Consider the following 22,917-nt stretch of genomic DNA (forward strand, 5'->3'; position numbering starts at 1 on the left):
TAGTCGTAGTAGGTGCAAATAAACTGTTTTTCTTTCTTTCTTTCTTACTTCTAGTAGCACGAGGTTCAGGTGCCATTTCACAGACATGAGGGAACTGATTCAAAAACTGGCTATTTTTTCAAACTTAATTTCCCACCAACAGTGAATACTTACTTTTTAAGTTTAGTATTAGACATCACTAACATAGATCGACTGATTTGACTGTGTTGAGCACGATACTCATGCTCAACACAGTCAAATCAGTCATTAGAGACTCATCATCACTCAAAGATTGCTGAAGCTGGAACTATCTATTAAAATCATCATACCTTCAGAATAGTCGACTTTAAATACAAATAAAGAAAGTAAACTCACAGGGTGCTGCATATCTATGGGTGTACCGCAGGGATCGATACTAGGTCCATTTTTATTTTTAGCATAATATATACTTGTCTCATTAATATCAGTCAACCAACGAAACAATCTAAGAAATGTATTGTGAACTTGGTTGAAAAAAGAGTAACCTATGAAGTATCTTGCTCGTTCTTCTCCATAGGAAACCACACTTACGAACGAATAACGAAGAAACGAGCAAATAACTTCACTAGAAAAACTAACAGACAGAGTGACATGTTATTTTGTTAGCATTCGAAAGTGGTTTCCTGGTCTAATTGAATAAATGATTTTGTGTTTGAGATATAGTTTCATATCTGCCTTGAGCAAGCCTGGTGATTAATTAATTAATGCTGAGTCTTTCTCTAAAAACAAAGGAACAAAGATTTGTTCTCACTTCATATATATATAACAGATATGTGTACCAAGGCCCATGATAATATTATACCGACCATTTTTATTTGCGTTAAGATACAAAATTCTCATTATTTTTGGCATTAGGTTACATGTAATTTGTACAAAGGACAATAATAGCGAAAAGAGATTTTGTAATGTTGTTTACCAACTGAAATTAGTACAACTCTATTTTTATAAGGTGCGTATCTAGGCATATACGCACAGAAGTACTTCTTACGCCAAATACAAATTTCTGGTTTTCCCGGATAACCGTTGTATAACGTAGGTATCTAGTTTATCTTAATATTAATTAATCTAATACCTACAAGATAAGTAATTAAAAGATATTGATAACAACGTTTCATATAAAAGAACGCGACTCGTCTCGACCATTGTATCGAACAGTCACTTGGTCGACAACAACAATGCGCGTCATCATCTTCCTAGCCCTTCTGGGCACCGCACTCGGTGAGTTTATTTTACGTATTTGAATTATACTCTAACAAGCAGTCCTTTGTAACGCATAACTTAATGATGTGGTTTTCTACCTTCAGCGGTCCCCAAGAGCATCAGCCGTATCGTCGGCGGCAGCCCGACCACCGTGCAGGAATACCCGTACATGTCCAATATGCAGTACGGTTTTTGGGGCATCTGGTGGTTCCAGGCCTGCGGTGGATCTCTGCTGACCACAACCTCCGTGCTCTCTGCTGCTCACTGCTACTTGTAAGTACTTCCACCATATTATGATTTCGTTACTGACATACAATCGTATGCCACCAAACATTTAGTGAACTAACCGATGAATTCTCCCAACATTGTTGTGACCTCAAACTTACAATTTCTTACTTTTGTGACACAGCGGTGACAGTGCTTCGGAGTGGCGTGTGCGCCTGGGTACCTCCTTCGCGTCCAGCGGTGGCTCTGAGCACACAGTGTCCCAGCTGGTCCTGCACCAGCAGTACAACCCCAACACCCTCGACCATGATATCGCCATTGTCCGTCTGGCCAACCCTGCCGTATACTCCAACAGCGTCCAGCCCGCTAGCGTCGCCGGCAGCGCTTACAATCTTCCTGACAACACCCTCGTCACCACCATCGGATGGGGAACAACCTCGGTAAGGATTTCGTTATCTACTGACTTAGGCTTTATTCTTAGCAGTTATATTTCGCAGTTGAATTTCTCGCAATTAAGTTCCTGTAGAATGTATGTAGTAACAAAGTGTTTGTATTCTCCAGAGCGGCGGCTCTGCCCCTGAGCAACTGCAGCACGTGGACATCAACATCATCAACCAGCAGCTGTGTGCTGAGCGCTACGCCTACCTGAAGACCCAGCCCGGCTACCAAAACTGGCCTGACATCACCGACAACATGCTGTGCGCTGGTATCTTAAACGTCGGAGGCAAGGACGCCTGCCAGGGAGACTCTGGCGGTCCCCTCGCTCACAACAAGAATGTCATCGTTGGTGTCGTCTCCTGGGGCTTCCAGTGCGCTGATGCTTTCTACCCTGGTGTCAACGCTCGCGTATCCCAATACACCCAATGGATCTCCCAGAACGCCTAAATAATAAGTAGGCATTGTTTGTCATCCCATGTAAATAAGAAGTCTGATAAATGTTATGTCAAATCAACTACCTACTGAAACACAATACGGGTTTCACAAAATAAATTATAATTTTAAGCCTTAAAGATTGTTTCCATTGATAAATACCTGAAATCTAATACCTGTAGGATGCCTGTAGTGTAGGTAATCCCATAATTATGGCATATAGGTAACTTACAAAAGTCACGCGGATAGAAAATATTTTGATGGTTAGAGTTAAAATAAGTACCTACGTATAATGATCCAATAACCATCGATGTGGCCAATACTTATTCCTTTATTTGAGGGAGAAAATCATTCAATGATGTCTCCCGCTTTGGGTGAGGTGAGGGGGAGCGTCTCACTAAAAACCACCTCGTTCCTGCTCCTGATTCGAGCCGGAGGCTCAGTAAACGTACTTAATAGGTGTAAACATAACACAAATATTTCGTTAGCGCTAATAGATGATGCCGTGTATTTGTACACAGACGCTATGAGTTTCTTAAGTGATTTAAATTGCTATTAAAAAGACTAAATGATTATTCATATTATTGAGGGAAAAACACACGAAACCAAGAGGACGGCCTTAATTTTTATCCATTATCCAAAACTTTTGAGGTCAGGAACCTAGAATAAAATGAATATGTAAGGAGAACTGGATGAGGCAAGAGGGAGTGTCACCACCCGTTCCTACTCCTGCCTGTGCTCCTGCTTCGAGCCAGAGCCTCGGTAACCAGTTACGTTGTCCACGGCTTGTCCGGGTTATTCGCGAGTGCGAATATTGACTTTGGATCAATTTATCTAAGGGCTTATTTTAACAGCTTTTTTGACTCACGAGTCACGAGTCGCAGTATACCTACGTTTATAATTGTTTGCATCTAGTTAACAACTTCTTGTGTGATTAAAGGAGACATCAAAATATTAGTCAAATGACAAAAATTAAAGTGTCATAAGTTCCCATATACCCCGTAAAAACTTAATGTAAATTATAACAATCAGGCTGTTGAAACAGTAGTCAGCACTAAGTTTTTAGGTCTAGAAATTGTCGAAAATCTGAACTGGAAATCGCATATAGTGAAGGTTTGCAAAACACTAAAAAAATAACTAAATCCGCACTAAATCCGCATATGCGCTGCATGCATTGTCGCTAAGAGTTTCCAAGGTAGCGCTTCTTACCGCCTACTACGGATTAGCTGAACCTCATCTTCGATACAGGAATATATTCTGAGGAATTTTTTTTTTTTTTTTTTTTTTACATTTAATGGGTCGACGTTTGGCCGCTATCTCACCTGATGGTAAGTGATGATACGGCCTACGGTGGAGCACGTCTGCCCATAAGCAACCTATTCACTCGGGCCTTGAAGACACCCAAGTTATACCCATCAGGAAACACAGACTCCGGCAAGGAGTTCCACTCCCTAGCAGTTCGCACAAGGAAGCTTGAAGCGAAGCGCTTCGTGCGAGTGGGTGGGATATCTACCATGAAGCGGTTACGCCTCGCCGATTGTCTTGTGGTTCGATGATGAAAAGGACTAGGGGAATCAAGTTGTGCAATTCCCCCGCACACTCTCCGAAATGTATCCGGTAAAAAACGGAAAGGCTTGCGACCTTGCGCCTGTGTTCAAGGCTTTGAAGCCGGGCCTCCACAAGCGCATCGTCATTGATGAGCCTCTTGGCACGCCTTTCAATGTGTTCGAGCGCATCCAGCTGGTATTTGGCCGAGCCGTCCCAAAGGTGAGAACAGTACTCCATACATGACCGAACCTGCGCTTGGTACAGGCTCAGCAGTTGTTTCGGTGTGAAGTACCGTCTCACCTTCGAGAGGATACCCAACTTCCTACCAGCCAGATGCGCCTTCGACTCTATATAAGAGCCGAAGTTAAGCGTTGGCGATAGAGTTACGCCCAGAAGCTCAAGACGATCCGCTACCGGAACGGACACATTTCGGAAAGTCGGAGCCAGCGGGAATTGACTCCGTTTGGCAGAGAATAGACACGCCTGGGTTTTGGTAGCGTTGAACTTGACCAAGTTGGCGTCACCCCAATCGGAAACCGCCTTCAAGGACGAGTTCAACCGTTCGACCATGGATTCTCTTTGAGACCGGATCTGTGTTCCGCTACTCCGCGCATCGGACACATACCTTTCAACAACTGTGCTGTCATCTGCATACCCAAAGATACCGGGCTTAAGCAGGTCGTTGATGTGCAGCAAAAAGAGCGTTGCTGAAAGTACTGACCCCTGAGGGACTCCGGCGTTGATGCCAAATTGGTCAGACGAGCAGCCATCAATGACTACTCGAATTGACCGATCCCTCAGGAAGTCTGCAATCCATCTGCACAGATCAGCGGGAAGTCCATATGCAGGAAGCTTGCCGATAAGGCTGTCGTGCCAAACCCTGTCAAAGGCCTTCGATATATCGAGAGAGACCGCTATTGCCTCCCCGTGCTTCTCGATGGCCTCGCTCCAAATGTGGGTGGCATACGCAAGAAGGTCCCCAGTGGATCGGTTGCGGCGAAACCCATACTGCTGATCACTGAGGAGGTCGTTACCTTCAAGGTATGCCAGGAGCCTGTTGTTAAGTACACGTTCCATACTCTTGCAGAGTATGGACGTGACCGAGATGGGCCGGTAATTATTAGGGTCGGCACGACTACCTTTTTTGTGCACAGGCTGCACGTTGGCTAGCTTCCATGCAACCGGCACTTGACCAGTCTCCAAAGAAAGTCGAAACAGGCGTGTCAGGATTGGAGACAACTCAGGCGCACAGATTTTTAAAACCACGGCTGGGATTCCGTCGGGGCCACTGGCCTTGTTCACGTCAAGATTACGCAACGTCTTATATACCTCCTTCTGTCGTATGCGAATTTTTGACATTTTCGTCTCGCAAACTCTATGGAGAGAAGGAGGCAAAGCGCCACCAGTATCAAGACGTGAAGATTCCGCAAATAGAGAAGCAAACAGGTTCGCTTTCTCTACCGCGGTGTGTGCCAGCGTCCCGTTAGGCCCCAGGAGAGGTGGGAGTGAAGGGCGGCAGAAGTTCGATTCAACCGCCTTGGCCAGGGACCAAAACGCTTTACTACCCGCTGGGTAAGAAGCCAGTTTGTTCCCTATTCGGCCAATGTGGTTGAACCGAGCCATCCGTAATGCCTTTTTGCATGACTTGGCAGCCCGGTTATAGGCTCTCTTCCTCTGAAGAATGTCGTCAGCCCTACGACGCCTGGCATCCGCCCATGCCAAGTATGCCGCATGCTTTCGCGCTTCAGCACGTCTGCAGTCGGCATCGAACCATGGACGAGTCCCACCGAAAGATGTCGCATCCGAGAATGGAATGTAGTATTCCATGCCCTGACGCAACACCCCCGTTATGGTATCCGCACAAGCTGACGGGTCCTCAGTAGAGAAGCAGACAGGCCGCCAAGGATAGGATGCAAAAAAAGATCGCATCCCATCCCAATCTGCTGACTTGTACCGCCACATCCGCCGAGATCCTCTGGGACAAGGATCCGGTGGGGAGTACGTGGATACGGATTTCACCAGACAGTGGTCAGAGCTACCCAAGGGTGAAGAAACTGACACCGAAAATCAACCGATAGAGATGTGGCATTCAAAGCTTAGAAAAGGTGCATTCGTGCAATGTTTAAACTAGATACTACAGATAGTTGCTTCCCGTATTTTAAACAATATAACATTTTAACAAGTGTCTATGTTTGTCAAGTCAAATCCCCAATATTTAAAAAAAATGAACGACGTAGTACCACGAAATAGACGAGACAATAGCCAATTATGTCTTCAAAGAGCGAACACAACACTTATGAGCAAGAGTGTCTGTTGCATGGCACCGAAAATTTTTAATAAATTGCCTAAGTCCTGGAGAGATTTGAGTATGTCATTATTAAAAAATAAATTGCGAAAATTTTTAGTCGACAAAGCATATTACAATGTTGCAGATTTTCCAATGGATAATATTATAAAAAAGACTTATAAAATAAACTAATATTTCAATAACTACCGTACATATTTTGGACATTTTTACTATTATTTATGACAACTCCAAACGTACGTGTGTAGACACCCTTGCGCCATCTCACCTTCTAAGTACTGCTGCATGCGCTGGTGCGGCTGCTTCCGCGGCAGAGGACCTCAAGCGGCGCAAATATTCTAACTTAGTTGGCAATTATTGTTTTGAGCCGTTTGGGGTCGAAACACTTGGGCCATGGGGTCCTGGTGCACATTCTCTATATAAAGAAATTGCACATAAGCTATTCGACTCTACGCGTGACCAGAAGGCTGGCTATTTCTTCGGTCAAAAGATAAGCATTGCCATACAACGTGGCAATGCGGCTAATCTCCAGTCTACTGGGAACATTCCCCAGTGACAGCGATGCGGACGAGTACTTCGACGCCTAACCACACCTAACCACGCCTATTGCCTTTATTTTAGTTTTAAGTTAGTTTTTATTCCTTATTTTTTTGGTATTTTTAAGTTGTAAATAATGTGTTAGTTTAGATTAATAATTACTCCAAACTACATAATATATAATTTTTGACATTGTATCTGTTGATGTGACTTTCGCTTACAATTTTTTTATTTTTTTTGTTTATATCACAGAGTACTTTTATTATATAATATGGTTTATATTCAAGTAAATATTTTTTAAATTTTATTTTTAACATAAATTCATTTTGATTTAATTTGAATGAAACATTTTGTATAATTTGAACTTTTATAATTTGTTAATTTATTTTATACTAGCTTCCGCCCGCGACTCCGTCCGCGCGGATGTCGGTCTTCGCATGGAAGTTTTGTTTTTCCATTTTGAGTAACTCTGACAATGACATCTTATAAATATCTATTAGACCCAAATACGGCGAGGCCCATAATAATTAAGGAGATCCCTCTATTGAGCTACTGCTGTTGAGCTCGCGTTCTGTAGAATAAAACTGAAAAATAAAGATTTTTCTACGTATTTTTCCAGGATAAAAAGGGTCCTATTTTTGTCCAGGATAGTAAGGTATAATTATACCAAGTTTCATCGAAATCGAACCGTTAGTTTTCACGTGATGCCTGAACATACAGACAGACAGACAAAAAAAAATCACATATTTGGGTTTAGTATCGATCCAGTAACACTCCCTGCTATTTATTCTTTCAATATTTTCAATGTACAGAATTGACCCATCGACAGATTTATTATAATATGAATGAATGTGTTATAAACGTAAGAATAGACAAATATAATCAGAAAGCTCCGAACTGCTAAGCTATCGGGAGTTATACGTGTTATTGTGAGTCAACCATAAGAGATAGACATTTGCTGTCGTGGAATATTTTTAAAACAATTTTAAGGAGAACATTTCCATCCTCCATTATTTCTATGTAGCTTTAACCATTAAGGTTTTTTTTTTTTTTTTGAGGGGGGAAAATCATCCAATGACTTTTCTCGCCTTGGGCGAGGAAAAACCACCCCGTTCCTTATCCTGCCTTTCGAGCCGGAGCCCCGGTAAACCCGCTAGGTTGTCCGCAGCTCCGGATTAGGCATCAGCCCTACTGGGCCCCATCTGTGGTGGTCTGATGGCTCTTTGAGGCGCGCGCGGAACGCGACGCGCCGCACGCACGGGTCTGGTTCTGGTCGGGCGGCGAACTACCCTTGCTCGCCGTCCGCAGGCCCGCACTTACGGTGGCCGGAGATCGTCGCGCGATCCCCGACGCCCAGAGTGTCTCTCGCGACGGTTGGGGCGTGAGGAGGTTCGTTCCCGCCTCCTCCTTAGCTAGCATGACTGCTTCGCAGAAGGAGGAGACGGCATCCCAGTCCCCCTCGCTCCGCACCATGGCTTGTACCAATGCCGGACGCGAGAGGTCGCCGTCGCCGACTACATCCCTGAGGACACGGCGGTGCTCAGCCCATGCAGGGCACAGCGCCACCGTATGTTCCACTGTGTCCTCAGGTTAACCATTAAGGCTGCACACGCGACGGAAGCTTAAAAAATGAAGTAAGTTCTCCTGTTTTCCCAACATTTCCCTTCACTGCTCTGCTCCTATTGATCGTAGCGTGATGAAAAGTATACTATAACCTGCCCAGGAGTATGAAGAACAATTGTACCAAGTTTCGTTGAAATCTGTCGAGTGGTTTTTAGGGTTCCGTAGCCAAATGGCAAAAAACGGAACCCTTATAGATTCGTCATGTCTGTCTGTCCGTCCGTCCGTCCGTATGTCACAGCCATTTATTTCCGAAACTGTTGGGCCTACATAATTGAAACTTTGTAAGTTGATGTATTCCGGTAACCGCTATTTGAATTTTGAATAAAAAATAATAAATTTAAAAATTAAAGGGTAGAACTCCATACATGGAACTGATTAAAAAAATTTTTTTTAAGCTAACATATCCGTGATGGAAGTCTATGGATAGGTCTTTAAAAAAGACATTAAGGTTCCTAAAACTACTTTACGTTAAAATCAATCGTTTGAAAGTTAGACGCTTCCAAAGTGGAAAAATGAGTGCCCCCCCCCCTCTAACTTTTAAAATAAGAAAGTGAGAAAACTAAAAAAAATATATGCTGTAGATTTCAATAGAAACTAACAACGAAAATTGGTTTGAACTAGATATCATTATTAGTTTTTAAGAAATAAAACATTTTCAAAAACCGCAAATATAACTTTGTCGTTCATACAAACACTATGTAAAACCAAGTTATTTTATAACTTTTATATTATGTCATCTACTTGCTGTTACGGAACCCTTCATGGGCGAGTCCGACTCGCACTTGGCCGGTTTTTGTTTCTATAAAGAACATACAGACAGACAGACAGACAGACAAAAAAAAACTGATTGCATTTTTGACGTCAGTATCGATCACTAATCACCCGCTGATAGTTATATTGGAAATATATTTCATGTACAGAATTGGCCTCTCTACAGATTTATTATGGGTAAGTATAGATAGATTTGCATGTCTCCTGGTAAAATATGGCTGAGCTCGCAATGTAACTAAACATCACATTTTATTGTAATAATCCATATTTGCAAATAAACTCTCTTTATCTTTATCTTTAAATACTAATCAGATAAAAATATCAAAAAGCAATAGATATAGAAAAACAAAACTTTTTTTTCATGCAATTAAAAAAGTAACCTCGAAAACTTCTTCACATTAGTTCATAGAAAGGCCTACTGAAGAAAACAAACAAACATTAACTACTGTGAAAAAGTGCGTATATTATAAATCGTAATTCTTAGAATTGCAATTAGCGCAACGGGTAGCGGGTTCGATTCCCGCACGGAGCAACTCTTTGTTAATCGTCTACTGTCTCTGTAATAACTTAATCTTTATTTTTAGCATACTAAATAATTACATATATAACAATTATTCAAGTTAGGACTGTATAATCAATGGTTATGGGAAGTAATATTATTTAATTTAAAATGTCAAAGGTGCGGATTATTTAGTGTATTAGAAAACCTAATTAATTTAACTTATGCCCCGTCACCGTCAACCTCAAAGTATAAAAGTTAAGTAGAAAATTTTACTGTCACTGTGTCCAGTGTGCCACTGTGTGGGTTTCCAAATGTATAATTTCAAATACACAATGACACTCAGATCCGGAACATCATCTTGTGGATCACACAACAAGGGACCTTTGAGGGGAGAAAATCATCCAATGACTTCTCCCGCCTTGGGCGAGGCGAGAGGGAGTGTCAGACTCTTACAGACTAAAAACCACCCCGTTCCTACTCCTGCTTTTCGAGCCAGGGCCCCGGTAAACCCACTAGGTAGTCCGCAGCTCCGGATCAGGACAACAAGGGACCTACGTGCGAGAATTGGACCCACTCGATACACGAGTTGCGTGACAGCCACTGTGCCAACTGTACAGTCAAAAACCATTTACTAGTATATTGTTTTTGTCTTTTTAGTGTCTGTTTTGGACAGATAGCGTTGCTAGCTTCGTATCAATTATATTATGGTGCTGATCACGGTGGTTTCAAATAAAATATCCTCAACGTGCGTAAGGAAACAATGAAAACTACACATTTTCTATTTCATTTTAGAAGATATCACAAAATTTCTGTCATCACATTATTGTCACACACTGCTAAGTTTTATTTCATACTAGGGCAATCGAAAAACCTAGTATTGATAACTGTTCCGTTTAGTAGCTTGAGATAAGTATTTATTTAAAGAAAACTAACCAACAACAAGACCACCCTCTGGGATTTCCAGATTTCATGTGGGTAATCTTCATTATTTGACAAGTTATCTGCCGACTGGGTAATTAAGTACATAGGTAAGTATTACTTATAAGATAATCAAAAAATATTGATAACAACATTTCATATAAAAGAACGCGACTCGTCTTGACCATTGTATCGAACAGTCACTTGGTCGACAACAACAATGCGCGTCATCATCTTCCTAGCCCTTCTGGGCACCGCTCTCGGTGAGTTTATTTTACGTATTTGAAATATACTCTAACAAGCAGTCCTTTGTATCGCATAACTTAATGATGTGGTTTTCTACCTTCAGCGGTCCCCAAAAGCATCAGCCGTATCGTCGGCGGCAGCCCGACCACCGTGCAGGAATACCCGTACATGTCCAACATGCAGTACGGTCTGTGGGGCATCTGGTGGTACCAGGCCTGCGGTGGATCTCTGCTGACCACAACCTCCGTGCTCTCTGCTGCCCACTGCTACTTGTAAGTACTTCCACCATAATATAATTCTGTTACTGACATACAATCGTATTAAATCGTACATTTAGTGAACTAACCGATGAATTCTCCCAACATTGTTGTGACCTCAAACTTACAATTTCTTACTTTTGTGACACAGCGGTGACAGTGCTTCGGAGTGGCGTGTGCGCCTGGGTACCTCTTTCGCGTCCAGCGGTGGCTCTGAGCACACAGTGTCCCAGCTGGTCCTGCACCAGCAGTACAACCCCAACACCCTCGACCATGATATCGCCATTGTCCGTCTGGCCAACCCTGCCGTATACTCCAACAGCGTCCAGCCCGCTAGCGTCGCCGGCAGCGCTTACAATCTTCCTGACAACACCCTCGTCACCACCATCGGATGGGGAACAACCTCGGTAAGGATTTCGTTATCTACTGACTTAGGCTTTATTTCATAACCTGTTTCATTCGGTGTACTTACACTTCGCAGTTGGATTTGTCGCAATTAAGTTCCTGTAGAACTTATGTAGTAACGAAGTGTTTGTATTCTCCAGAGCGGCGGCTCTTCTCCCGAGCAACTGCAGCACGTGGACATCAACATCATCAACCAGCAGCTGTGTGCTGAGCGCTACGCCTACCTGAAGACCCAGCCCGGCTACCAAAACTGGCCTGACATCACCGACAACATGCTGTGCGCCGGTATCTTAAACGTCGGAGGCAAGGACGCCTGCCAGGGAGACTCTGGCGGTCCCCTCGCTCACAACAAGAATGTCATCGTTGGTGTCGTCTCCTGGGGCTTCCAGTGCGCTGATGCTTTCTACCCTGGTGTCAACGCTCGTGTCTCCAAGTACACGCAATGGATCTCCCAGAACGCCTAAATAATAGGCATTATTTGTCATCCCATGTAAATAAGAAGTCTGATAAACGTTATGTCAACTCAACTACTGAAACACAATACGGGTTTCGCAAAATAAACTATAATTTTAAGGCTTAAAGATTGTTGTTTCCTTTGATTAATACCTGAAATCTAATCTATAACCTATAGGATGCCTGAAGTGTAGGTATGTACATAAATAATTCCATAATTATGGCATATAGGTAGCTTTTTACAAAAGTCACTCGGATAGAAAATATTTTGATGGTTAGAGTTAAAATAAGTAACCTACGTATGGTGATCCAATAACCACCGATGTGACCAATACTTATTCCTTTATTTGAGGGAGGGAAATCATCGAATGACGTGACTCGTCTTGGGCGAGGCGAGAGGGAGCGTCTGACTAAAAATTACATAGTTCCTAATCCTGATTCGAGCCGGAGGCTCAGTAAACCATATACGTACTTTTATTTTATGGAACACACCGGTAAACTACTGCTAGTTTACCGGTGTGTGAGACATATCACCTGATGGTAAGCAATCGCCGCCGCCTCCAAGGGCGGCTTGAAACATAAAAGGCGTAACAAGTGCGCTGCCGGCCTTTTGGGGATTAGGAATTGAAGGGTTATTGGTGAATCGGGGATTGGGAAGATTGGGAAGCGGGAAATTGAGCCTCCTCACACAACGAAATACAAAATCATTCACTTACTCCTGCCACCTTGGATGAGGCAAGAGGGAATGTTCCTACTCCTACCTGTGCTCTTGCTTCGAAGCCTCGGTAACCCGTTACGTTGTCCACGGCTGCTCCGGGACGGTGCGTGGCAAGTAGTGATGTAACGAATGTAAATTTTTTGACATTCACAAATGTGATATTATCTAGCAACGATATTGGCGAATGCGAATATTGACTTCGGATCAATTTGTCTAAGGGCTTATTTTAACAGATTACTTGACTCACGAGTCGCATTATATCTACGTTTATAATTGTTTGTATCTATTTACCAACTTCTTGTGAGATTAAAGGAGACATCAAATTATTAGTCAAATGACAAAAATTAAAGTGTCATAAGTCCCCATCGATCTCATCTGAGTGTCGAAGGTTTTATGGAATCAATTGTCTCAAAGACGGTATGAATACTAATCAGATAAAAATATCAAAAAGCAATAGATATAGAAAAACAAAACTTTTTTTTCATGCAATTAAAAAAGTAACCTCGAAAACTTCTTCACATTAGTTCATAGAAAGGCCTACTGAAGAAAACAAACAAACATTAACTACTGTGAAAAAGTTGCGAATGTTATAAAACGTGATTCTTAGAATCGCAATTTGTCAAATAAAAATGGCCAAAGAAAATATAAAGATTATTTAATATTTAGCAATAATCAAAACCTCGGAATTTTGAGCTTTTACCTAAAATACCTTTAGAAGCACATATAACATCTATATTTTTGGCACTTTATTTCTCATGGTGAACCCAAGGTCTCCACCATAGTTCGGGTCTTGGAGAAAGAAGGTTAGCAAGAAAAAAATACGTAGCATGATTAACTTATATTAAATGTTTATTTTAGGTGCGAAGTACCTAGTTACTAAGTATTCAAATAGAAAACGTTATAAAATCAGTTTGGGAGTAAGTTCTAAAGTACCTACCCCAAGCTAGTAAGCTCATTTTAAATTATGTATACCTACAGTATACACACTTATTTGGTATACAAGTACGAAAAGAAAGATTGATTGAGTACAGGGACAAGAGATGTGGCTTCGTTATAAAGCATAGATATAATTATTTAGTATAGCAATAATCGTCTACTGTCTCTGTATTAACTTAATCTTTATTTTTAAATGTTAAAGCGTACGAAAAACAGCGCCTAAATACGTTAGACGTAAAGCGTCAATTACGTAACGACCGACCTAAGCCCTCTTATATTTATACATACAACGCTGCCGGCCAGCTTTACTGCTCTAATTGTGATCGGATTTTAAAAACTAAGTTCGGTCTGGCCAGTCACATCAGGGTCCACGACAGGAAATAGCTTATCTAAGGTCACCGTTACTGAAATCGGTTAGGACGACTATATATAATTTTTAACTGCATACTTACTAAATAATTATTGAGCGAACTGTATAATGGCGCATTTACATTAGGTCGATCACCGAAGGCGGCGGCCGCATTCGGTTTAAATGAAACGCTTACGTAAATTGAGCAGCCGAATACGGTCTAACCGACTAATGTAAATGCGCCATAATCAATGATTATGTGAATTATTGAAATACATATTATGTATTATTTAAAATGTCATACGATACGGATTATTTAGTATGCCCCGTTACCCCCAAAGTAAGACAGTTAGGTAGTACATAAAATTGCCACTGTTTCGGTTGTTTACATACGTATAATTTCACATAGGTACACATGACACTCAGATCCGTTACAACAATTTGTGGATCACACAACGAGGGACCTACGTGGGAGAATTGGACCCGTTCGATACACGTTGTGTGACAGCCACTGTGCCAACTGTACAGTCAAAAACCATTTACCTACTAGTACCTATATTTTTTTATCTCTTTAGCTGTCCATAACGACAGCTAGCGTTGCTTTAGTTTTGGCGTAGCTAGCACCGTATCAAATATACGGCCCTCCCTAGCTACGGGGTCCTCAACGAGCGTAAGCAAAAAATTAAAACTTTACAATTTATTTCAGAATTCACAAAATTTCTGTCACCACGTTTGTCGTCACACGCTGCAGGCATGCTGCAATTTCATATTAGGGCAATCGAATAACCCAGTTTTGATAACCGTTCCGTTTATTAGGTCGAGGTAAGTATTTATTTAAAGAAAACTATCCAACAACAAGACCACGCTCTGGGATTTCCAGATGTAATGTGGGTAATCTTCATTACTTTCCAAGTTATCTGCCGACTAGGTAATTAAGTGCATATGTAAGTATTACTTATAAGATAATCAAAAGATATTGATAACAACGTTTCATATAAAAGAACGCGACTCGTCTTGACCATTGTATCGAACAGTCACTTGGTCGACAACAACAATGCGCGTCATCATCTTCCTGGCCCTTCTGGGCACCGCTCTCGGTGAGTTTATTTTACGTATTTGAAATATACTCTAACAAGCAGCCCTTTGTAACCCATAACTTAATGATGTGGTTTTCTACCTTCAGCGGTCCCCAAGAGCATCAGCCGTATCGTCGGCGGCAGCCCGACCACCGTGCAGGAATACCCGTACATGTCCAATATGCAGTACGGTCTGTGGGGCATTTGGTGGTACCAGGCCTGCGGCGGATCTCTGCTGACCACAACCTCCGTGCTCTCTGCTGCTCACTGCTACTTGTAAGTACTTCAACCATATTATGATTTCGTTACTGACATACAATCGTATGCCACCAAGCATTTAGTGAACTAACCGATGAATTCTCCCAACATTGTTGTGATCTCAAACTTACAATTTATTACTTTTGTGACACAGCGGTGACAGTGCTTCGGAGTGGCGTGTGCGCCTGGGAACCTCTTTCGCGTCCAGCGGTGGCTCTGAGCACTCAGTGTCCCAGCTGGTCCTGCACCAGCAGTACAACCCCAACACCCTCGACCATGATATCGCCATTGTCCGTCTGGCCAACCCTGCCGTATACTCCAACAGCGTCCAGCCCGCTAGCGTCGCCGGCAGCGCTTACAATCTTCCTGACAACACCCTCGTCACCACCATCGGATGGGGAACAACCTCGGTAAGGATTTCGTTATCTACTGGCTTTATTTCATAACCTGTTTAATTCGGTGTACTAACGTTACTAAGTTCCTATAGAATGTATGTAGTAACAAAGTGTTTGTATTCTTCAGAGCGGCGGCTCTGCCCCTGAGCAACTGCAGCACGTGGACATCAACATCATCAACCAGCAGCTGTGTGCTGAGCGCTACGCCTACCTGAAGACCCAGCCCGGCTACCAAAACTGGCCTGACATCACCGACAACATGCTGTGCGCCGGTATCTTAAACGTCGGAGGCAAGGACGCCTGCCAGGGAGACTCTGGCGGTCCCCTCGCTCACAACAAGAATGTCATCGTTGGTGTCGTCTCCTGGGGCTTCCAGTGCGCTGATGCTTTCTACCCTGGTGTCAACGCTCGCGTCTCAAAATACACCCAATGGATCTCCCAGAACGCCTAATTAAAAGGCATTTTATGTGATCCCATGGAAATAAGAAATCTGATTCTTATGTCAGCTCAACTACCAAAACACAATACGGGTTTCGCAAAATAAATTATAATTTTAAGGCTTAAAGATTGTTTCCTTTGAATAATACCAGATAAAATAAACAATTTTAACATTTAATCGTAATTTTATTCATTAAGGTGTTGTTCCTATTATTACTAAAAAAATCCATTCCAAATCAGAATTTAGATCCCTGCCTCATTAGGGTGGAAAACGTAAAATTTTGTAAAACAAAATATCGAATGAAAATAAATAACGAAATTAAAATTAATAAACTACATAAAAAGCGCCTAAACAATTCATTTTAACAATTACCTCAATGGTAATTGCAATTATATTTTAAACTAAGTCTAGGTAAGTAAAATCACTTCATTGCTTCCTTGGAAAATAAAAATAAATTGTAAGTAGACAGCAGTCACTCACGTTTATGTGTCAGGGGCTTACATTAAATCAACTTCTAAAGGACAATGGGTAATTTTGGACCCACTCCTCGATAGGAATAAAATACCCATCTATGGATAGGTGTTCTTAATATTGCGACGAAGGTCAAAAGCCAGTGGTATCTGAGTAATATATGTAGTTTATAGTGCAAAGTGTTCCTGAATTAAAGAAATAATAATCGTAGCATATAAGATATACATCTCAAAAGTAATTGTTTACATCCCTACTACTTATACTAGTCGAGTACTTACATATTTTTTAAGGGGAAATTCATCCAGTTACTTCGTGAACTGTATTATAGGCCCCTCGTGTTTGTTTAAGTCCTATGTAGGTACAACAGACTACATATGAGAATACAAAATCCAAACCACGCGCATTTAGGGCTGATGCCTGATCAGCTTCGGACTAGTGCCTACTAAAAAGGCAATTCGATAATAAATTGCTACCTAACCTAACCTAACCTAACTAAGTAATTTTGTCACCAACTGATTGAACACCAACTTTCTAAACCGATTGGTTTTAAATAGTGTAACTAGTTTCCTAAATTTTATTTTAATGTCGGTCTTCTAAATTTCTCGATTTTCTAAATTCGATGATATATTGGTTTGAAATATCGTGTGACGTCACGATTAGCTACGAGGTGCGAAAGCGTGTCTGACTCGACTACAATTCTTGAAATTTGATGACCTCTCATGAAGATGCCATTACTCTCAGCTCAGCAATCGAACTTCCAACCATTCCGCCAATATACGTATAGACATAAAAAATAAATAATTATTTTGCCGGTTTTCCCTATGTAATGTTATCAAGGCTTACTTACCTACTTATACTACTAAATTGATAAAATTATCGATTGTGACAAAATCAATATCGTGGGAAACTCCGTTAATTACTTAGGTAGCGATAAACAAGTTTTAGGCACTGAAAAAGTAGGTAAAACCCCTTTTCTATTTATTGTATAAACGGTATAAACGTACGTTACCATGTATGTTAAGTTTTTTTCTTTTTAATTAGGTAGGTACCGTTATTACCCCACATTAGAATTTTCACACTCCTGTATCGTGGGTGCGTTTACAAACATACAAGTTCACGTACACATCATACCCAGACCCAGGACAAGAATTTATGGATCACAAAGAGTTGCTCCGTGCGGGAATCGAACCCGCGACACGTTGCGCGGTAGCCAGTTGCCCAGGCATCGCACCAATCGTGCAGTCAAATATTTTTTTAAATTTCGTAGTTGTCAGTTCGAAACATTCGAAGTGAGCTCGATCGCGGTCCGCCATGTCATTGGTTGTGAGAATAATCTCGACCAATGACGGGCGAGAATGCGTTTGAGCAATTACAGAATATCCTAGCAGGTGGCATTGTGAAACCACACATAGAACGTATGTGTGTGCTCTTCAGTAGCTTTCAATCGTGGAAAAAGCTTTTCGAATATGTAGGTAACAAGTTTAGTGAAATAGGTATTTTCGTATGAAAAGACTAAGTATTGTATATTTGTCATGGATATTATATTTACAGAATTGAATAAATTAATATGTACAAAAACGTTATCCTAAGCAGCAGGTCTGTATGTGTACATGGTACACAAGTATGAATGGACTGTTCATTTAATTGGCATTAGCTACAATCCAGTCAGTGTATTGAGATACGCGAGCACTGATTCCAGGGTAGAAAGCATGGCCGCAATCAAATCCCCAAGATGTAACTCCAACGATGATGTCTCCGTGGTGGGCGAGGGGTCCACCAGAGTCTCCCTGACAGGCGTCCTTGCCGCCCACATCCAGGATCCCGGCGCACACCATGCCTTCGTTAATGTCTGGCCAATCTTCATAACCAGGCTGAGTCTTGAGGTAAGCGTAACGAACTGCACACTCTTCCTGGTTGATAATATCCAGGTGGACATGTAGCAGCTGCTCGGATAGTGGCCCGTTAGTCTGGAATATGCCAAAGTTATATTTATAATATCATTAAAATTTTATAATTTGATCAGACACAAATGAGTAGGTAACTGGCCTATACCTACATAACATAGAAACCAGCTTTTGTTTATAGGCTGGACTTAAAGTTTTCAATTATTATTATACAAATAATATTGGTTTTATATTTATTATTATGATCGTTAACATACCCATTGCCTGCCCCAGCCGACGTGAGTTACAAGAGATCCGTCTGCCAAGTGGTAGTCACGGCCGGGGATCCTCGCTGGTTGGATGCTGTTGGAGTACACAGCCGGTACGTTGAGACGAACGACGGCGACGTCGTTGTTCAAGATCTCATCGATGTATTGAGGGTGCATAATGATGCGCTGGATCGAGTGTTCAGATCCGCCCTGGCTTCGGAGCGAGGTGCCGAGGACGACGCGCCATTGCCATGCATAGTCCTCACTGAAAATTCAGTTTAATCTATACTTATACTTATCTATACTAATATTATAAAGCTGAAGAGTTTGTTTGATTGTTTGTTTGTTTGTTTGTTTGTTTGAACGCGCTAATCTCCGGAACTACTGGTCCGATTTGAATAATTCTTTTTGTGTTGGATAGTCCATTTATCGAGGAAGGTTATAGGCTATAAAACATCACGCTATAACTATTAAGCGAAGAAGCAAAGGAAAATGTGGACAAAACGGGGGAAATTATTAATTCTTGAGGGCTTCCGTTGCGTGCGCTGCGAAAATGGTTCAAGATACGAAAATTATATGTATGAAAGAATTATTCCTTTAAAATGATCTAAAAAAGTCCGCGACAGTATATGTCTATCTTTTAGGATTAACTTACTAGAATCGTTTTTATGGTTATCAAACTGGGCCGAAATTAATGCATTATTTGTAAAGAGTTGTATTAACGAAAAAATATTAATCTTTATCGAAATAAATGTGTTGTTCATTAAGAGTATTTAATTGTGAACAAAATTGTCTTTGACATCACTAAACTTCAATAAACATCTTAGAAGATATTACAATTTTAAAATAACTCCGATATAAAATTCACCCGCGCCGCATGATGTGCGAAACACGACGCTGCCAGGAGGAGAGGCATTGTTTGCGAACGACGCGGAGCCTGGTGTAACTATACTCAAAAAATTATAGTCTTACTAACGAAGTAAAACATTTTTTGATCATTGACCATCGAAAGCGTTTGTTTACAGCGTAGAATGGCAAAAAAGCGGTTTACCACACGCCCACATTTTATTGTGGCTGTCTAACAAAGTACAACCAGATTCTACGTATAGTGCAATAATATCGGCTGAAATACCTGACAAACAACAAAATCCAATTCTTCAATTTATTGTCATAAAAATATGATAGGGTATAAAAATATGGTCCTTAAGGATTTCATAACCTTGCGTCACCATGTATGAAAGAAAACATTTGTTCTAGAAAGTACTCTTTCTTTTTTTTTGAGGGGGGAAAACCATCCGTTGGCTACTCCTGCCTTGGGTGAAGCGCGAAGGAGTGTAAAAATCACCCCGTTCTGATTTGAGCCGGGGCCCTGGTAATCTTTTACGTTGTCTGTTAGACTATTGGGTCCCATCTGTAGTGGCCTGGCTCTTTGAGGCGCGCACAGAACGCGACGCACGGTACGCACGGGTCTGGTTTTGATCGGGCGACGAGCTACTCTTACTCGCCGTCCGCAGACCCGCGCTTACGGTGGCCGGGGATCGTCACGCGATTCTCGACGCCCGCAGTGTCTTCTGCGGCGGCTGGGGCGTGATGAGGATCGTTTCCTCACGGGTGTTACCTATCGCCGAATTCGAAACAGGTACCAACCGAAACTTCCGTGTCCGGTAAGTAGGTATCTGCGTCAGGCGGTATGTGAGGACGCCGTGACGCCTCTCAAGCCACTCTTCAAAGAGGGGACTTATCACTGCTATAACGCGTATGTAGCAAGCCCATCTAAAAAGTACCCTAGGAATTTTATTTCTGAAACACAAACCGGGGTGGCGGTTACCCAACCTATAGGCGCAGGTTTCCGGAAAATAATGGAAACACATATAGTATAGAAATGAGTGTGGATTGTTCCTTATAATCATAATCCAGTGCTATCACGAATTTTCAATGCACAAATTAACCGTGGGTAACAGCTATAATTTATGAAGCTGAGAAAGTTGTTAGCAAAAATAAATATAATGCCTAAAATAACTATTCCACGCGGACGAAGTCGCGGGCACAGCTAGTAATATTATAAAGCTGAAGAGTTTGTTTGTTTGAACGCACTAATCTCCGGAACTACTGGTCCGAATTGAATAATTCATTTTGTGTTGGATAGTGCATTAATCGAGGAAGGCTATAGGCTATAAAATATTACGCTATGACCAATAGGAGCCGAGCAGAGCGGGTGGAACCGCGCGGAAGTAGCTAGTTAGTACTAAAACCACGTCACGTGTAAGTATTTTATATTAAGTAGACTTTTTTTTTAAACATTAAGATACTTATAAAATTTTTGATTTCGGAAAAACACTTGTCCAAAATATTTATTATTCTACATTAAAAAAGCCCACTATACCCAAATTGTCATTTTTATTTTTACTTACTAGAAGCAGTGAGCAGCGGAGAGCACAGAAGTGGTAGTCAACAAAGAACCTCCGCAACTTTGCGAGAAGAAGATGCCAAATTGGGAACGCTGCATGTTCGCCATATAAGGGTAGGTCTCGATATTTGTAGCTGTACCACCCACAATGCGGCTGGAGTGCCTATTGAACGCTATAAAAATAAAGTAGACATTTATTCATTGTATTATTCCATCCGTAGCTTAAGTTTCTGAAAAAACAAAGCTTAATAGCATTATTTTTTAATCAAATTCGTTGAACGAAAATCTACCATTTTATTGCACCGGCCACATTCTCATTGCATCACTGGCTAGCAATAATGCTTATGGCATTAAGCCCACAGTTGTACAATAAAGTTGCAAAAAGTTAAATAAATAAAATTAATTTTGTTGCGACAAATCCCATTTTCACTTACCGAGGGCTGAGCCCAGAAGGGCCAGAAGGATGATTGCACGCATGGTTCTAGCTGATCGACTCGTATAATATGACTTGATACCAGACCTTAGTATTTATACTAGTTTCTACTATCTTTATCAAATCATTTGTCATAGTACGTAATCTTAGGTTTTCCATTAAGAAAACCCCAAAGCGTTAGCTTTATCTAGTTGTAATCCAATTATACAGCTGAAAACAAATTGTTTAGTAAAAATGATTATCAATTCCAGTTTTATTGTGGGAATTTGTTTGGTATTTTTGAATAGGTAGGTTAAATATAATTAGGTATCTAATGCCAACTAATGAAACCTAAAAAGTTGTTGACATCATCGGTGTAGGTACAATACAGACGGTCTGTTACAATTAAAATTTCCTATTACTTAAATACTATTTACATTACTTTCGTGTGAGTAGGCAGTAAAAAGGATGATAGAGTTCTGTTGTTTGTTGTTACCCTTTGGGTAGGAAAGATTTCTCAAGATTGAATCTTAAACGTTGAAAAGCGCAAAAAGCTTTGACCTTTGTGCAAAGGTATTCTCTGAAACTCAGAGATGAAAGTATAAATGTTTTAATTTGACATTTCTTTTTTATCATGACATTTATGAATATTGTTGTTTTTTTACTCATTATTTATTTATTATTTAAATTCAATAATATTGATGCGGACTGCCTAGTGGGGTACCGGGCTATCAGGCTCGAAAAACAGTAGTACGAACGGGGAGGTTTTGAGTCAGTACGAGTTTTGACACTCTCTCTCGCCTCCCCCAAGGCGGAGGAAATCATTGGGTGATTCTCCCCTCAAAAAAAGGACCGTGAGAAAATTTGCCCTGCCATTTACCCACAGTTCTGGCAGTTTAAGCATTTGTGTGACCTACCCCAATGTCGCCGAGTGGTTGCAAGTGCGACTGCCGAACAAGGGGTCTCGGGATCGATTCCCGGGTCGGGCAAAGTACTACTGAGCTTTTTTCGGATTTTCGAAAATTTCTCGGTGGTAGCACGGAGTCTGGAAATGTGCCCGGTATATGGCAATAGGCTCACCACCTATTACATGGGACTTACGACATAAAATGTGAAAAGTGGGTGTACACAGTGGCATTAAGTACCATAATGTACACCTCTGCCTACCCCTTCAGGGATTAAAGGCGTGACGATATAACGATGTTTGTCGGATCAGTCAGCTAAAGGTGATTGTAAACCGACACATGCGTACTGCTGTCAGAACAGGTCCGCTCAAACTGTTGTGTTTCTTTCCTCAAAATACATAAGTAATTACATTTTTTTTTTCAAATATTGTTTTGACTCTGAAGTATGGCCTTGAAGAGACAATGACCTCTGAATTTGTTTCGGCATTTCTTCTCAGAGTTCATTGAATTAACTGAAAGCT

At 41.4% G+C, this 22,917-nt stretch overlaps 2 protein-coding genes across 9 annotated transcripts; one reads left to right on the top strand and one right to left on the bottom strand.

The window, feature by feature from the left end:
- Positions 1-1,074: 1,074 nt before the first annotated feature.
- LOC118265205 (trypsin, alkaline C) lies at positions 1,075-19,594 on the top strand. Of its 8 annotated transcripts, none has more exons than XM_050706086.1 (5): positions 1,075-1,236; positions 1,323-1,491; positions 1,628-1,883; positions 2,005-2,335; positions 19,585-19,594. In XM_050706086.1, the coding sequence occupies exons 1-4, from the start codon at positions 1,194-1,196 to the stop codon at positions 2,326-2,328; spliced, it is 792 nt and encodes a 263-aa protein (XP_050562043.1). In that variant the 5' UTR covers positions 1,075-1,193; the 3' UTR covers positions 2,329-2,335; positions 19,585-19,594. The 8 variants fall into 8 exon arrangements, with proteins under 8 accessions (XP_050562043.1, XP_050562042.1, XP_050562044.1 ...); XM_050706085.1 differs by lacking the exon at positions 19,585-19,594 and adding an exon at positions 11,897-12,006; XM_050706087.1 differs by lacking the exons at positions 2,005-2,335; positions 19,585-19,594 and adding an exon at positions 11,566-11,890.
- Positions 18,040-21,659, bottom strand: LOC118265198 (trypsin, alkaline B-like). The gene is made up of 4 exons (XM_035577991.2): positions 21,514-21,659; positions 21,084-21,252; positions 18,682-18,937; positions 18,040-18,487 (listed from the first exon to the last, which is right to left on the bottom strand). Exons 1-4 carry the CDS (start codon positions 21,554-21,556, stop codon positions 18,161-18,163), a joined length of 795 nt encoding a protein of 264 aa, XP_035433884.2. The 5' UTR covers positions 21,557-21,659; the 3' UTR covers positions 18,040-18,160.
- Positions 21,660-22,917: the final 1,258 nt, after the last annotated feature.

Source organism: Spodoptera frugiperda, chromosome 28 (genome assembly GCF_023101765.2).
Source record: "Spodoptera frugiperda isolate SF20-4 chromosome 28, AGI-APGP_CSIRO_Sfru_2.0, whole genome shotgun sequence".
NCBI classification, from domain to species: Eukaryota; Metazoa; Arthropoda; class Insecta; order Lepidoptera; family Noctuidae; genus Spodoptera; species Spodoptera frugiperda.

Excerpts from the sequence above, each read along its gene's own strand:
- LOC118265205 (XM_050706086.1), top strand. The coding sequence starts at position 1,194 with ATGCGCGTCATCATCTTCCTAGCCCTTCTGGGCACCGCACTCG. Across the intron at positions 1,492-1,627 it reads TCTGCTGCTCACTGCTACTT|CGGTGACAGTGCTTCGGAGT; the intron begins GTAAGTACTTCC and ends TTTGTGACACAG. Across the intron at positions 1,884-2,004 it reads TCGGATGGGGAACAACCTCG|AGCGGCGGCTCTGCCCCTGA; the intron begins GTAAGGATTTCG and ends TGTATTCTCCAG.
- LOC118265198 (XM_035577991.2), bottom strand. The coding sequence starts at position 21,556 with ATGCGTGCAATCATCCTTCTGGCCCTTCTGGGCTCAGCCCTCG. Across the intron at positions 21,253-21,513 it reads CCTTCTGGGCTCAGCCCTCG|CGTTCAATAGGCACTCCAGC; the intron begins GTAAGTGAAAAT and ends TTATTTTTATAG. Across the intron at positions 18,938-21,083 it reads TCCGCTGCTCACTGCTTCTA|TGAGGACTATGCATGGCAAT; the intron begins GTAAGTAAAAAT and ends CTGAATTTTCAG.